We start from the raw sequence: 16,370 nt of genomic DNA on the forward strand, positions 1-16,370 counted from the left end.
TGGTTGCTGAAGAGGTTGGGGCTGAAGAAGAAGTGGTTGCTGAGGAGGTTAGGGCTGAAAAAGAAGTTGTTGCCGAGGAGGTTGGGGTTGAAGAACAAGTGGCTGCTGAGGAGGTTGGGGTTGAAGAAGTAGTGGTTGTTGAGGAAGTTGTTGAACAAATGGTGGCTGATGAGCAACCAAATGAGGAGCAAGCAGCTAAACATGTAGTTGCTCAACATGTACAAGTTGTTGCTAAAAAGTGTAATAGGAGAAAGGGTGGTCCTTCTCAGAGGATCACAAAGCTTAAGTTGATGAGAAAGGTGGTTACAAAAGATGGAAATGGGTCAAGTATTGATAATCCAGTCACCTTAATCTAGGATATTAGCTTTTGTTTAAATTATGCCAAAAACTATGAAATGGTACATCTTTTGGTGCTTAGTGCACACTAAAAACAATTAAGTATTGTAAGGGCTCCTCTTTTGGTGCCTTGTGCACACTTACCAACATTTAGTGCCGGATGCACATGTTTTGAATGAATATCACTTACTGTTTATGCCCTTTAAATTGTTTGTACATCTACTGTTTTATCACTTACTGTCCATATATTGTTGTTTGTTGCTTTGAAAAATTGTGATTTTAATAGTTATTTACCAATCCTTTGTTTGGGCATAATGTGACTAATACTTTGTTTGAGCATGAGGTGGGCAAGAAATAATAACGTACAAATTGAAAGTGTGATGCTATTTCAGAAATGGTGTTTTGGTCATTTACTTCACTACATCAATACTAATATTTGGCCATTGAATCATATATTTTTTTGACAACTGCTTGATCATTTTCTGTAATTAGGTTTTGTGTTACCAAAATCACTCCCAAATTTTCGAATTTATCCATAAGAAGATGGAAGCTTCACTAGTTTTGCCAAAAATGCAACAAGAATGACCAAAATACCCTTGTTTTTAGTTTCGCCAAAAATGCAACAAGAATGACCAAACTACCCCTGTTTTTAGTTTCGCCAAAAATGCAACAACAATGACCAAACTACCCCTATTTTTAGTTTCCCCAAAAATGCAACAACAATGACCAAACTACCCCTGTTTTTAGTTTCGCCAAAAAAGGAACAAGAATGACCAAAATACCCCTGTTTTTAGTTTCGCCAAAAATGCAACAAGAATGACCAAACTACCCCTGTTTTTAGTTTCGCCAAAAATGGAACAAGAATGACCAAAATACCCCTGTTTTTAGTTTCGCCAAAAATGCAACAAGAATGACCAAACTACCCCTGTTTTTAGTTTCGCCAAAAATGCAACAAGAATGACCAAACTACCCCTGTTTCTAAATTAATGACCAAGATGCCTATGTTTCGAAATTAATGACCAAAATACCCCTGTTATAGCAGCCATGTGTGAGGGTTTGCATGCGGTTCTATATCGTTGAATAAAAGTTCATTGCTATTTCTCCTCCATTATAATGGCTTGATGACAGTTATACCATCCATACAAACAACCATTATATACTAAAAGGACAATGATATTTCTTCTAAACATTGTTAAAAGCAAAGTCAAACTACAAAAAGTACATTGATATTTCTTCTAACATTGTTAAAAGGGAAATCAAAGTGAAACTACAACTTACCATACATACTAAAAGAAGTACATTGCAATGATTTAAATATATATACTACATCATTAATTTCACTAAAAACACAACAAAAATCATGATTATGAACCACTTCTGAAATCGTAATTTCCTACTCATTTGTGTCAATTCCTTACTTAAAGTAATATATTCCTTTTTTGCTATCCCTTTGTGCTCATTGAAATCTTTTTCCATAATTGATATCCTCACTTCAATGGAATCTACTTTTATTTCTGTTTCATCTCTCTTATTCGTGTTTCTTACTCCTTCATCGTCATCAACCCATTTCCAAAGAGAACAATTTGGTGTGTTTGGATCCTTCATATGCAGAAAAAAAAATTACCATCTGAAGAGGGAAAACGACATTAACTAAGGAAGTATGTATACAAAAGGTATGATAACTTACCAGTCGGTTGGGACAAACCCTAAATTTTTTCCCAAGATTCTTTTTAGTGGTTGAAGTCCAAATTTGCGATGGGAACCCACAACCACAAGGGTATGAATCATCAACCATCTTCTTTGTCTTTGAAACGTTAGAGCTTGAGGATGAGATTATGGATTTGGCCGAACAAGATGAAGCCATTAAGATGCTGACGAAGGAGACGATGCAGGAGAGAAACCAGTAGTGCATGTCCCTTATTATGCAAAAGCCCTAATTCGTTTTCAAGAAAAACTTATATGCCATGTCATTAATTTTAAGTCACATCAACAATATTTTAATCCTTAACCTACAACAACCGGTTACCATAGGTAACATTTGAACAAACAGTATATTTTATTGGTATTTTTTATACAATATAGTTATTTGGATGGTATTTTTTGAACAATGAAAACTTAGATGGTTTTTTTTGAACATTTGTAAAACTTTCTTACCCTTATAAGTCATTTTCCCTGTATATGAATTATGTTTATAGTGTTAAACAAAACACAAAACCAATAAACTACATAATTTACTCTTATATCTATTTTCCATTTAAACGTAATTATCATTATTTAATTGAGGCCTGGATTGTGAATTTCGTATACGGAGGAAGAGACGACGATAACAATGGCAGCGGAAACAGATGCCAGTAATTCCGCCGTACAGCTTGAGATGCAAGAAGCCCTCGATACCATCAATAAGCTGGAGAAGAGGAACATTTCCTTCAGCATTTGGCCGCCGTCGCAACACACACGCGATGTCGTCAGAAAGGGCCTTGTCGACACCCTTTCCACCACTTCGATCCTCTCTAAACGTTATGGGATTGTACCGACAGAAGAAGCCATCGCTGTCGCCGAACTTATAGAGGATGAGGCCTTCGTTGCCTCCTCCACCTCTGCAGAAGATGACGGCATCGAGGTCATTCAGGCTTACTCGAAAGAGATCAGCAAACGGATGCTTGATCGCATGAAATCCAGATCGGCTCCGCCGGAAACAGCGTCGACGTTGGAGGAGGAGAGCTGTGTGACCACCGCCACTTCCGCCAATTCTGCTTCTAGCGATGATGAAAGCTCTACGGTCGAAGTAGCTGAATCTCAAACTATTTGAAACTTGAAAGGTTAGGGTTTCATATTTGTTGTTTGTTTTCGGATCTACAAATTTCTAGGGTTTTTGTTTTCATGAGGTTATATTCATCAAATTTTCAAAATTAGAATCAATTTCCAGATCTATTTTCGATTTCGATGTTTGGATTTCGAAGATGTTTTTGAAAAAATTGTGCTGGTTCTCGATTTCTGTTCTTATATGCTTATTTTTTAGTCAACGAAATCCAACTGTATCGTGCATTGAAGCTGGAAATTTTCTATATACAGTGGCTCATCCATGGCTTCGCTAAATTAAGCTACCTTTCCTTCAAAAAGGTTAAGAAATTAGATTAAAGTTTTCAAAATTGGGATGCATGGATTTTCAATCTAAGTTATTATCGGTCATATTTTCATCATGATCCAAAGTTGTGAATAGGTAATTGCTGTTTGTTTTGTAATGAAAATGATAGTTTGATATTTCAATTACTCTCCCCATGACTATTATATTTATCAACAGATGATGTTTTTCCATGGCCTATCTTAAACTTTATGATGATGACAATTCGTGAACTCATTCAAGTAAAAGGACTCGGATATTTTACACTCCTTTCTTGACATGTAAATTTTGTATGCGAAGACTTATGAGGGTAAATATTTTTTTGTGTAAATATTTTATATTTTGTAGATATCTAGGTAACTTTTTTATTTTTGCATATATTTATGAAACGAAGTTTTCCAAATAACCATTATAACCGGCTGTAACAAGCTAAAACCTGCCGGTCATAAAATGTATTTAAACGTTTCCAGCACGTTCATTAATAAAAAAAAGTTACTTAAGTGTGAGCAAAAACGAGAATGTAATTACATTGATAATTCAATTTCTTTTCTTTTTTATTTTACCTTTTAAGTTTGTTTTTGTATAAAATTTAACATAAATGGTAAATATTTTTAAAACAATACCATTTTGGTAAATATCTTTCTAACACACATTAATTTTATTAAATATGAAAATTAAAATTTACTATGTAGACGTGTAAAAATTGAGAATACAGGCTGCCTAGAAATATATAAGGCAATAATTATGCATGTCACATTGTAGTTGTATAAGTGAAAACACTTGAGATTTGCATACTTGCAAAGCATCTTCAATTTGTTAGAGAAAAACAAACCGTGCAAGCATCTTCAATTTGTTAGAGAAAAACAAACCAGTTATGAACGAGAGAACTGTATTAAAGACTAAAAGTACCAGAGATTGAGACCAATAAAACGAGAATATCATTTGTAATTTTGTTCCATGTATTATAGAAATTTTAAATATAAAAAATAAAAATAGTTTTTATCTACATCAATAACATTACCGTTGTCTCATATATAGAGGGCTATTTGAAATTATGCTGCCAAAAATTGCTCTCAACATGTCAAGGCATATTTAAATGGTCATAAATGTTGTTTTAAGGAAATTCAGCTGAATTTCATTTTGCTAACATTTGAGTAATTTTTTTTATGCATATATAGGTAACGAACTTGTTATAAATGTTTACAAATGACCGTTACGAACGATTGTAAATTGCTATAGTTGGTCATAATAGTTAGGGATGAGCATCGGAACCGGGTATCTGTCTTTGGAACTGAAACCACCTTGGAACTGTTGGTTTTGAAACTGGAACTGCCTTAAGCGATTCCGGTTCCAATTCTCATTTTTTTTCAGAACCGCTACCCGCTGAAACCGGTTATATATATATATATATATATATATATATATATATATATATATATATATATATATATATATATATATATATATATACGTGCGTGTGTGTGTACTTAGACCGGTTTAGAATATATTGATCCGATTCTGTCCCTCTTTGGTCCAAATTGATTCGATTTGAATTGAACTAAGTTGCGATTTTATCGACAAAAATTAACAAAGTTAATGTAACCGGGTTACCCGCTTCCAGAACAGGAACCGTTGGTTCCGGAACTGGTTCCAAAAATTTAAGAACCGCTTAGAGTGGTTCCAGTTCCGGCTCTAACTTTTTAGGAACTGCCGGTTCTGGTTCCGGTTCTCGCCAAATGAGACGGGTACCGGCATGTGCTCATCCCTAATAACAATCATATAAGAAACATATTGTTACTTTGATATCTACAAATATAACGTGAACAAAACGAAAATGTAATTACTCTGATAAGTCAATTAATTGTTTTTTATTCACACCATCAAGTCTATGCCAATTGATTTTTTTCAAATATTATTTATAAATTATGTTTCTTTACACTTGATCTTGATATTTCGAGGAATGAGACTTGGTGGAAGATTAATATAGTCTATAAATTCACCAAAATCTTTTAAGGGGGCATGCGGTTTATATTTTTATTGTCATTTTTCTATAAGTTATATTTTACAAAGTAAATTTTACAAAGTAAATTTTAAGGTCGAAGGGAGTGGTAACATGCTTACAATGTTGCCACATCAAATTTTTTGATGCCATGTCAAATTTTTTGAAGCCACATAGGATGATTAAAGCTGTAGCATCCAAATTGCAAAAGGTAGGGAGTGGTGATGCATTAGTTTAATTAGTTTTATATTGGAAAAAATATTAAAAAAGAAAAAAGAAAAAGATTTGAGCCAAATAAAAACCCACCATTGAAGTTTCTCTCTCTCTTCTTGTCATGTTTTTGGCGAGACATTCTTAGCAAGTGCTTTAACATTTTAATGGGAGTGGAGCTGGTACTCTTGGAGTATAGAGGCGAGAGGGGTGGTGAGGCCACTCCCTCAAGCCTAAGGGTATGTTTGATTGGTTGCAATGAAATAAAGAATGATCTATGTCACTGTCATTGTATTTGTCGAGGTTGTATGCTAATACTCATCAACAAACCATTTTCATAACATCATTACCTATTCATCCAAATGAATATTTACGTTCCAACAAACCATATTCATAACCTTCATCAATGTTAACAATTTCATCAATTTTAACATGTGAGGAGTTAGAAGAAAAGAAAATCGTAAAAACATTAAATCGGATTATTTGGCTTAATCAATTAAGTTACTTTGTCTATATTAGTAAAAACATCCATCTACAATTGTTGTATTTTACATTGAATCATTAAGCCCAATAAGTAATAAACGGTCTCTAAGTATGCAAATAATTGATAACATAAATTTAGTTAATGAGAGGTTGGACATAGGTCGCAAAGAATTCGCCTTCTACTGATTTATTTCCTACGTTTCACGCTTTAGATATGGAGGACCACACTGCATACCCTATATCTATTAACATTCAATCTAGCCTAACATTTTTAATATTGAAAATATTACATCTCTTCTCTATGTAGACAACCTAATAATTTCAATTTTTGTTCGCTTATTAGTAATCTAAATTAACTCAATCATTTGTTATACATTTTTTTGTAGAGAAAAGATAATGTTTGTGTATTTTTTCTGAAAACAAATAAATCTAATTGTTATAAAATAAGGTTTGTTAACAAAAGTATATTAATCCTGCAAATGAACGAATGCCATATGGTGAACAAATGCTTGCAAATTCAACCAATCGTTGTTCCTTGACCAAGACTAGACTATGGTTGTATTTTAATGTTTTTTAGTTATTTATTAAATGATCATATTTTGTTTTAAATTAAGTCTGCGTGAACACCTGGTTATTGTTTTTCACAAAATGACCATTTAATCCATGAAAAATGGCTTGCAAAATTGCAAGTTAACTTTTACTTACAAAAAGATTTAGACTATGTTTGTCATATTAACTGAAAAGCTGATTGATAGCTGAAAAGTTATATCAACTAAAAAGCTAGGTGATAAAAACTGATTTTGGATAAAAACTAGCCGATGAGATAGCTGGAAAATATAAGGTGACATAAAAAAGGCATTTAGAAAAATAAGATTTTTATAATTAATTAAAGATACATTTAAATATTTTTAAAAAATTCCTGAAAAGCTAGTCCAAATAGTTTTTTAAAAAGTTGGTTTATAAACTACTTTTTATCTTACCAAACATGACAAGTTAGAAAAAAAAATTAAAAAAAAAGTTATATTATCAACTAGTTGTGATGCGACAAACACAACCTTAGAGTGTGTTTGACACGAAGTTTTTTGAGAACTTTTAACTTTAATCTTTCAAGAAAAAGCTCAAAAAAAAATGTTTCGTTAGACGATAGACATTTTAGCTCTTATTTTAATTATAAAAAAAACTCTGAATCCAAAAGCTACTATTTCAAGTTGCATTTGTTAGCTTTTAGGTTTTAGTTTTTAACTAATTTTATACATATAAAATCTAGAGTAAATTACACGAATGGTCCCTATGGTTTGGGGTAATTTGCACGTTTAGTCCTTAACTTATTTTTTTAACTCCGAAGGTCCTTACAGTTTGTTTTTTGTTACGTGTTTGGTCCTTACTTTTTGTTTTTATTACACGTTTGATCCTTATCTTACCTAAAAAGATTGTTATTTAAATAGGAAAAAATTGTGGGGTAGGTAAGGTAAGGTGAAGGAGGTGGGATTGGGGGTGTGTTAATTTAAATAAATAAAAAGATCAATGGTAAAATAGTATTTTTAGGTAAGTCAAGGACCGAGCGAGTAACAAAAACAAACAGTAGGGACCTTCCGAGTTAAAAAAATAAGTTAAGGATCAAACGCGCAAATTACCCTAAACCATAGGGACTATTCGTGTAATTTACTCTAAAATCTAACAACTATTTTTATCAAACACTTAAGCATAAATAAAAGTTATAGCTTACCAAATACTAACTTCTAACTTCCAACTACCAGTTAGTTTTATCAAACACAACTTTACGTTTTCTGACAAAAATCAAGCTAAACTTTGCTACGAATTTGCGATTCAATTAATGGTTTGCGTGATACTATGCATTTGTTCGTGAGTTTACTTTTTTGAATTTGTTTTTCTTTCAAAAATCACATTGTTAAAAGAATATGATAGTGATTAATTTGTTCCTATTGTTCTTATTAAAACTCATATGTTTTCTAATTTACAGTTTTTTTAATAAAAGATAGAAATTAAAAAGAATAAGAATATGATGGTGATTGGTTTGTTCTCTTAAAAATCATGTTTGTATAAGTGAGAGAAAAATTAAAAGAAGATGATGATGATGGTGGTCACAAATCATATTGTTCCTATTGTTCATGGTAGATGATGTTCAAAAATCATATCGATCTTTTTCTCAAGCAACACAACCACAATCATTGTTAATATCAGTAGAAAATATTATGTGAATGGAAAGAAAGTTTGAAGTTTTCTCTCTCTGTCGTATATAGAAATCATGAATGGTGGGTGGCTGTAAATATAACAATAAAGAAGTGAAGAAACAATTTCCAAACAATTTCCAAATGTATTTAAGAGTATCCATAATCCATTGAACTCTATAGAATTCAATAGAATTCAATGGATTATCACATCATTCATTAAACATCTATACAATACCATCCAAAACCAATTAAACGGTTATTCAAACCTAATCACCACTTTATTCCTTCTATTGAACTATTCATTCATCATTCAATTCTTCCTTTCAACTTTACTCTATATCATCATTCACCTTCTATTAGATCATAATCATCTTCCTATTCAACTCTTATGCTCTAAATAAGTTTTGTATGTACAGGCCTATCCGTGAATTTTCGAGCCCATCCATGATCTTAAAATCAAATAAATTATTTGTGATATTTCTGAAGTCAATAGTAGAAAACTTATCTCGTCGTCTTAGTCAATAAATTTGTCTGAGAAACATTTTTTCTTGATGGAGAAGTAAAAAGGATATCGTAATCAATGACATCACGTATCTTGCTGTTCTTGCAACCAGTGTTGTGAACCATTCAAGAAAGCAGCTTAATTCAAACAGATCTGTATCTGTATATTATAATATAATATCATATTCATATGTAGACAACCTTGTAATAGAGTGCGCCCCACATTTCCACCGTGATACACAAGTCCACAACTTGCACTCGAAGAAAACATGACTTTCCAAACTTGTCATGCATGTACATCGATCTTATACTTAGTCTCTCTCTCTCTCTCTCTCTCTCTCTCTCTCTCTCTCTCTCTTTATATATATGTATAAGTTCATATATATTTCAACACCTTGACGAGTCACGACACACACACACAGATAATTAATGGATCAAACTCGTATTCTCCTCACTTCTTTTTCATCCTTGATATTCCTTATCTTTCTTTACAGGTTTCTTATACGAAAAAAGGTGAGAAATCCGCCACCAAGTCCACCTTCTCTTCCAATAATCGGCCATCTTCATCTGATTACCAAAGGACCTGTTCATAGAGTGCTTGAGCAGCTTTCTTCCAAGTATGGTCCTGTTATGGCTCTTCGTTTTGGCAATCGCCCTGTGCTCGTAGTAACCTCTCCATCAGCTGTCGAAGAGTGTTTCACCAGAAACGACATCGTGTTAGCCAATAGACCACTCCTTCTAAGCGGCAAATATCTTGACTACGACCACACCACACTTGGTGCTGTACCTTACGGCCGTCTCTGGAGAGACCTCCGCCGTATTACCACCCTTGAGCTCTTCTCAACAACCAGACTCAAGGCTTATATGGGAGTCCGACATGATGAAGCAAGATCATTAGTTAAGTCTCTGTTCCAAGATTCCGGAACTAAAGATTTCGCGAGAGTTGAAATGAGATCAAGAATTCAAGCTGTATCCTTTAACATAGTCATGAGGGTCGTCGCCGATAAACGGTTCTATGGAACGGAGGTGGCGGACTATGAAGAAGCTAAGAAGTTCAGGGATATAATCAGAGATATATTCGAAATCAGCGGGGCATCAAATCCAGCTGACTTCATCCCTCTTTTAGAATGGATTGATATTCAGGGTTTGAATAAAAAGCTTTCGAAGTTGCAAAAGGAAAACGATGCCTTTTCACAAACCCTGATAGAAGAACGTCGGAGCAAACGCCGGAATTCTTCTTCCGACGAAGGAAAGCCGAAGACATTCATCGACGCTATGCTTTCTTTGCAGGAATCAGAACCAGAATACTACACCGATGATATAATCAAAGGCAATATACTGGTATGTAAGCTCGATCGCATTAACTATTCTTTCAGGTTAATTTTCGTAACTTGATGGCATAATCTTTTTGTGTAGACATTGCTACTCGCCGGAACAGACACATCGTCGGGAACAATAGAATGGGCAATGTCGCTTCTACTGAATCACCCAAAAGAGTTGGAAAAAGCTAGAGAAGAGATCGATGAACATATTGGACATGAACGTTTGGTAGAAGAGACCGATCTTCCAAATCTCCCATACATCCAATGCATCGTGAACGAATCTCTAAGGCTATTCCCGATAGCACCATTGTTGGTGCCACACGAGCCTTCAGAAGACTGCACCATTGGAGGATTCGACGTGTCACGTGGCACGATGGTGTTGGTGAATGCATGGGGTATCCATAGGGACCCGAAAGTATGGGAGGATCCGTTAAGTTTCAAGCCAGAGAGGTTTGAAGGAATGGGAAATGCAAATGAGGGGTATCGGTTTATTCCGTTTGGAATGGGACGTCGGCAGTGTCCTGGTTCAGGGCTTGCGAATAGGGTGGTGAGTTTGTCGTTGGCGTCGTTGATTCAGTGTTTTGAATGGGAAAGAGTTGGGGAAGAGCTGGTGGAGTTGTCGGAAGGGAAAGGTCTAACCATGCCCAAACAAGAGCCTTTGGAGGCGATGTGTAGAGGACGGCAAAGAATGAGTCGTGTTCTTAGTCAGCTTTGAAGATGGTGTTTTGTTTTCATATACCTCAATATTAATATATTTTAATTTAATTACAATGTTTGTATTTTAATGATTATATGTCATTTTGATAAATAATATCTTTTAAATTAATGGCTACTTTATTAATACAGTTGTTAGAAAAAAAAAATTGACAATCTAAAATTATGGATATAAAAACTAAAGGTGTCCAAAGTGAAGTTCATAATCACTCTACATTTTTTAATATTTTATTATTTTCTTTTCTTAAGAATAGAACACTATAAAAGTTAATTTGTAATATTTATTTAAGAATCGGAAAAATTTCATAGAAAAATTTAATGGTCATTAAACTATCAATCACTGATCGCAAATTCGAAATTTAACTTTTTAACCGGATCAACACCAAATGGTTTAAACAACCGCACCATTTTGAATTGGATTCCTCTTTCTAACAACAAATCGGGTGGTGAAATACCACTACTAGTAAACAGAGCAATAGCAACAGAATTTTAGCGGCGGAAAAATCCATCGGAAAAAGTAACGGATTTCCGACAGAATATTTATTAGGATATTAGTGACCCATTTTGCGACGGTTTGGCAACATAATAAAATTGGTATGTAATCTGTTACAACTTCCAACAGTCTACCGACGGAAATCAACAAATCTGAATTTCCGTCGGTAATCGGTTGTTAAATTAATATGTTATTTTTTAATTGTAAGGGTAATTCGGTAAAATCAAATAAGGGGTATTTCACATGTTATGGCTTCCTTATGTGTTCTATGCATGACTTATGTGATATATATATAGCATTTTGTAACGACCCAAAATTTAAGACTAAAAATTTCTTTTAATAAATCATTACTTCAAGTAAAGTCATCATTCCAAAACATAATATGAGTATAAGTTTTCAAAACACATATTCATTATCAGAGTAAACATTCCCAGACGGACTAATCTATGGTGTGTGCCATGCGATCACCCCGAGCTCTTCCCTCCGCTACCGAAAGTACCTGAAACCAAAACTGAAAACCGTAAGCACGAAGCTTAGTGAGTTCCCCACCCTACCACATACCATGCATAACCACATATTGCACATACTGGGCCACGCCTGCTATCTTGGGCCTCGTCCCCTACCTTGGGCCTCGCCCGCTACAACGGCCCCGCCGCTCCAGGCCCCGCCTGGCTTCGAGCCCCCGCTCGAATACAGATCTGTTTTACTTAGGCCTCTCCTGTCACAGGGCCTCGCCCACCAACAAATAATAACACATAAACATTTCACAACACATAACTAAACACATGCAACTGGTTCTGTCCTAAGGCCTCGCCTATCCTGGGCCTCACCCATGTCCTGCTACTGATGAGTCATGGAACCCCGTCCACGCTCCTAATGGTAGTGAGGTACGGGCCTAGCCCACTCTCACTCCTGTTCTAGTTTGGGCCTCGCCCCTGTTCTGTTACTAATGAGATATGGAACCCCATCCACACTCTGTTATTGGTGAGATACGGGACCTCGCCCACACTCACCTCCCTACCAGGCACATACATGTATCACACAGACAACAAGTATAATCTAGCATATAAACGAATCCTTGGGCACCCGCCCGCTATTACTGGACCTCGTCCTGAATATCATACTAGCATACCGTGTCGAGGGCTAACCCCCGGGTCTTCTACTCATGACTACATGGGCCGGCATTGTGGCCTTAGACCCATTCACACAAAGGGAAACTCACCTGCAATGGCTGAACTTGCTGATGATCTCACTAGCTGCTGCCCGACAACTCACGGAACTCCTGCTCCCCGAACTACCAATATCAATGCAACACTGAGTCTAACTGACCCCCGAAAGACAGCCAAGTCAACCCTGGTCAAGGTCAAAGTCCTGGTCAAAGTCCACCTTCCAGGTCCACACTACTCGCCAAGTCACCCTACTGACTCGCTGAGTTCAAAATGATCAGATTCCTTCCATTCACGACTCGACTCGCCGAGTCTACCGATTTTTGAGTCCTGACCTGTCCAACTCACTAAGTCTCCACCCGACTTACTGATTCAAGTCTCAACTTGAAGGGTTTGGGGTTTCGCGACCTGACTCACCGAGTCCAAGAACAGACTCGCCGAGTACAAGGTAATCTTCATACGACTCGACGAGTTGTTCATCCCACTCGTCGAGTTTCTCCACAACTTCATGCTACTCGCCGAGTCCACTCAAAGGACTCGCCGAGTCCCTTCAGTTCTCCTTACATGCAGAGGACTTTTGAGACATGCATGGACTCCAAACTGTAGATCTACCCTTCCCAAGCCTATTCCTCACGTAAAGTTGCAAACTTTACGTGTAGAGAAGGAGATCTAGGCAAAATATGCCATAAACTAGGGTTTAAGGCCAAGGGGCCTCAAAATCAATTCTAAGGCTGATACTTTACGGGGTTTTAGGTCAAAATAAGCATGGATCTGAGGTAACAACCTCAGATCTGAACCCCTAACTTGAAAGGTCACTCTTATGCCATGAATGCCCAAATACACACATAGATCTAGGTGCAAAGAAGGGAAAATAGCAGCTTGTTACCTCTAAGATGAACACCACTGAAGTAGATCTCAGATCTACACCTCCTCCTTTGAAGCAACCTTCTTGATCTTCAAGTTCCTTTCCTAAAGTTCCTTCCTCCAAGCTATATCTCTCAAATGATGGAAGCTCTCACGAAATCAAGGGTGTACTGGTTCTCTAGGGTGATATGGGGGCTGAGGGAGGGACATAACACCCTTTAAATAGGGTACAACTCCCGGGATTAGGGTTTTCCCCGTTCAGAACAGACTCGCCGAGTCACCTTGGCCGACTCGCCGAGTCGGTCGCTTACTCCTCAACCCGGATCCCGCTCGGACTCGCCGAGTCCCTCCTTGGACTCGCCGAGTCTACCCTTAAAATTAGGGTTTTTCTTTCCTTTCTTGCCCTTCAAACTTTGGGTGTTACACATTTATAGCTAATGTGATATGTGTTATGTGGATTTTATGTGGGGTATGCTCTCGGGAACTCACTAAGCATTACCTTACATTTTGTGGATTTGTTTCAGGTACATCTGAGCCCAAGGGTAAGGGCAAGGCTTGATGGTGCGACGTGCACTCTCTCACATATATTTTTACGGGACACTCTAATGATTTGAAATAAAATTGTACTTGATATGAATTTTTTAAAACAATTGTATTTGGGATTTCGTGGTTTGTGGAAAGTATTTTGGTTAATCAAAAATGAAAATTTTCTTTTGAAAATTGGATCGTTACATTGACTTTGATTTTGACCAAAGTTGACCCTTAAGGGGCCATGAGTATGAAAGGGTAATTAAGGAAATATTTTATGTATAGGAGTTTGAGTTGGGTGGATTGCCGGAGCCGAGGATTTCCAGCTACTATACAACATTTGAGGTGAGTTACCTTCCGGTAGAAGTGGGTTGAAGGCACCAATGTCGGCCCACTAGTAGTTGATTATAGTTGAGATGGTTGTCTTTGTGATAATTGTCTGGTATGCCCATATCTGTTATGCTTTATGTGCTAGTATGCTATGATATTATGTGATAGTGGTAGGAGGGGTTGGATAGACCCCATTACCGGCCGTTAGGGCTGTAAACGAACCAAACGAACACGAACAAGGTCTTGTTCATGTCTGTTTGTTTAAGTTAGCCGAACAACAAACGAACACGAACAGATAAACGAACGAGATTTTCTTGTTCATGTTCGTTCATTTAACAAATTACTTTGTTCATGTTTGTTCATTTATGTTCGTGAACATGCTAAACGAAAATAAACGAACAAACATAAACGAACAAAGAGAAAAAAACACAATTGAACATATATGAACATAAACGAACATATAATATAGCAATATAATAAAAAACAATTGAATATAGATGAATATAAATAAACTTAAACGAACGAACATAAACGAACGTAAACGAACATCATAAACGAACGTTCACGAACATAAATGAACGAACGAGACCATTGTTCATGTTCATTCATTTAACTAAACGAACGATAATTTTTGTTCATGTTCATTCATTTATTAAATAAACGAACATAAACGAACTTCCCGCCGAACAGCTCACGAACGGTTCGCCGAACGTTCAGTTCGTTTACAGCCCTACCGGCCGTAAGGATGGAAAGGGTAGGTCAGCACCCATATATGCTAGGCAATATGTGTTTATGTACTAGGATGATATGTGGTAGTGGTAGGGGTGAAATAGTCCCCGTTACTGGTTGAAAGAGACCGAATGGGTAGGCCAACACCCTGATATGCTAGGCAGTTACCGGTTGAAAGAGACCGAAAGGGTAGGCCAGCACCCTGATATGCTAGGCAGTTACCGGTTGAAAGAGAGTGAAGGGGTAGGTCAGCACTCGAATATGATAGGTAGTATATTATTGTATGGTATTTGGTATGATGGGGGAACTCACTAAGCTTTGTGCTTACGGTTTTCAGTTTTGGTTTCAGGTACCTCTTCTTCGAATGGAAACGAGCCGACATGATTGCAACGGATCACACCATTATTCCGCACGTGAGATTTCTAAGAAATATACTCTGAGGATGTTTTATTGAGACATATTTGATTATTGACATTTGGTTTTGTTATGGGTTGACACGATGAATGTTTTTAATACTAATGGTTTCTTTATTACTTATTTAAAAATGAAATTTTTAGTTTTAATTTTTGGGATGTTACACATGATTGTACACATGCATCGGCATTTAAGACTTCCGTTGTTTTATTTATGTTGGAATAAATGTATTTGTTTTTAAAACGATTGTTAAACCATGTTTTATTTAATGTATGAAATGGTTTTATTGTTTACAAAAATGTAATTTCTGTATTGGAAATTTGGGGACGTTACATTTATTTATAACATATCACAAACTTTCAAGATCTAAACTTTATTTACTAAAGTGACCAAAAGCTCATAACATCCAAAACTAGTAAGATCTAACAAATACATCATCAATATTCAAGCTTTATACCTCTAAATGAAAGATCAAGGTGAACAAAGTCTAGATCTATAAGCTCCAATGCAACCAACACTTCTCCAATGAGCTTCTTCTTCTTAAAGATGCACTAAGAACATCCAAAGCACTCAAGAACACCTTCGTTTGGTCACAAGGCTCAAACTAGGGTTAGGGTTTCAAGGGAGGATGTTGGAGATGTAAAGGCAGAGAATGGAATAAGTATGGGGAAGTTAAGGAGCTTAAATAGGGCTCAAACCACGAAAATAGGGTTTCGGTTTTGATCGCGTACGCCCAACGTACCAGGGATGCCTAGTACGCCATTGTACATCATGTACGTGCAATGTACTAGACTAAGCTCAAAACCTTCCCAACTTCAAACGATCATAAGTTATTTGTTCCAACTTCGTTTCCGACGATCTTTATATCCACGGAAAGGTATTGAAGAGCCCCACAATATTATCCAGACATCTTGGACTAAAAATTTCCCGAACAAAAAACCATATTTTATTTAAGAAGTCTGAAACAT

General features: G+C 36.2%; 2 protein-coding genes across 2 annotated transcripts; both read left to right on the forward strand.

Annotated features, from left to right (window-relative positions):
• The first annotated feature begins 2,544 nt into the window (after window positions 1-2,544).
• LOC145026166 (MFP1 attachment factor 1-like) lies at window positions 2,545-3,808 on the forward strand. The gene is made up of 2 exons (XM_078976822.1): window positions 2,545-3,155; window positions 3,638-3,808. Exon 1 carries the CDS (start codon window positions 2,666-2,668, stop codon window positions 3,143-3,145), a length of 480 nt encoding a protein of 159 aa, XP_078832948.1. The 5' UTR covers window positions 2,545-2,665; the 3' UTR covers window positions 3,146-3,155; window positions 3,638-3,808.
• A 5,409-nt stretch (window positions 3,809-9,217) lies between these two features.
• Window positions 9,218-10,996, forward strand: LOC145026182 (cytochrome P450 81Q32-like). Its single transcript, XM_078976823.1, has 2 exons — window positions 9,218-10,183; window positions 10,259-10,996. Exons 1-2 carry the CDS (start codon window positions 9,272-9,274, stop codon window positions 10,877-10,879), a joined length of 1,533 nt encoding a protein of 510 aa, XP_078832949.1. The 5' UTR covers window positions 9,218-9,271; the 3' UTR covers window positions 10,880-10,996.
• The last annotated feature ends 5,374 nt before the right edge of the window (window positions 10,997-16,370 follow it).

Source organism: Lactuca saligna, chromosome 1 (assembly GCF_052625555.1).
Source record: "Lactuca saligna cultivar CGN05327 chromosome 1, ASM5262555v1, whole genome shotgun sequence".
Taxonomy (NCBI): Eukaryota; Viridiplantae; Streptophyta; class Magnoliopsida; order Asterales; family Asteraceae; genus Lactuca; species Lactuca saligna.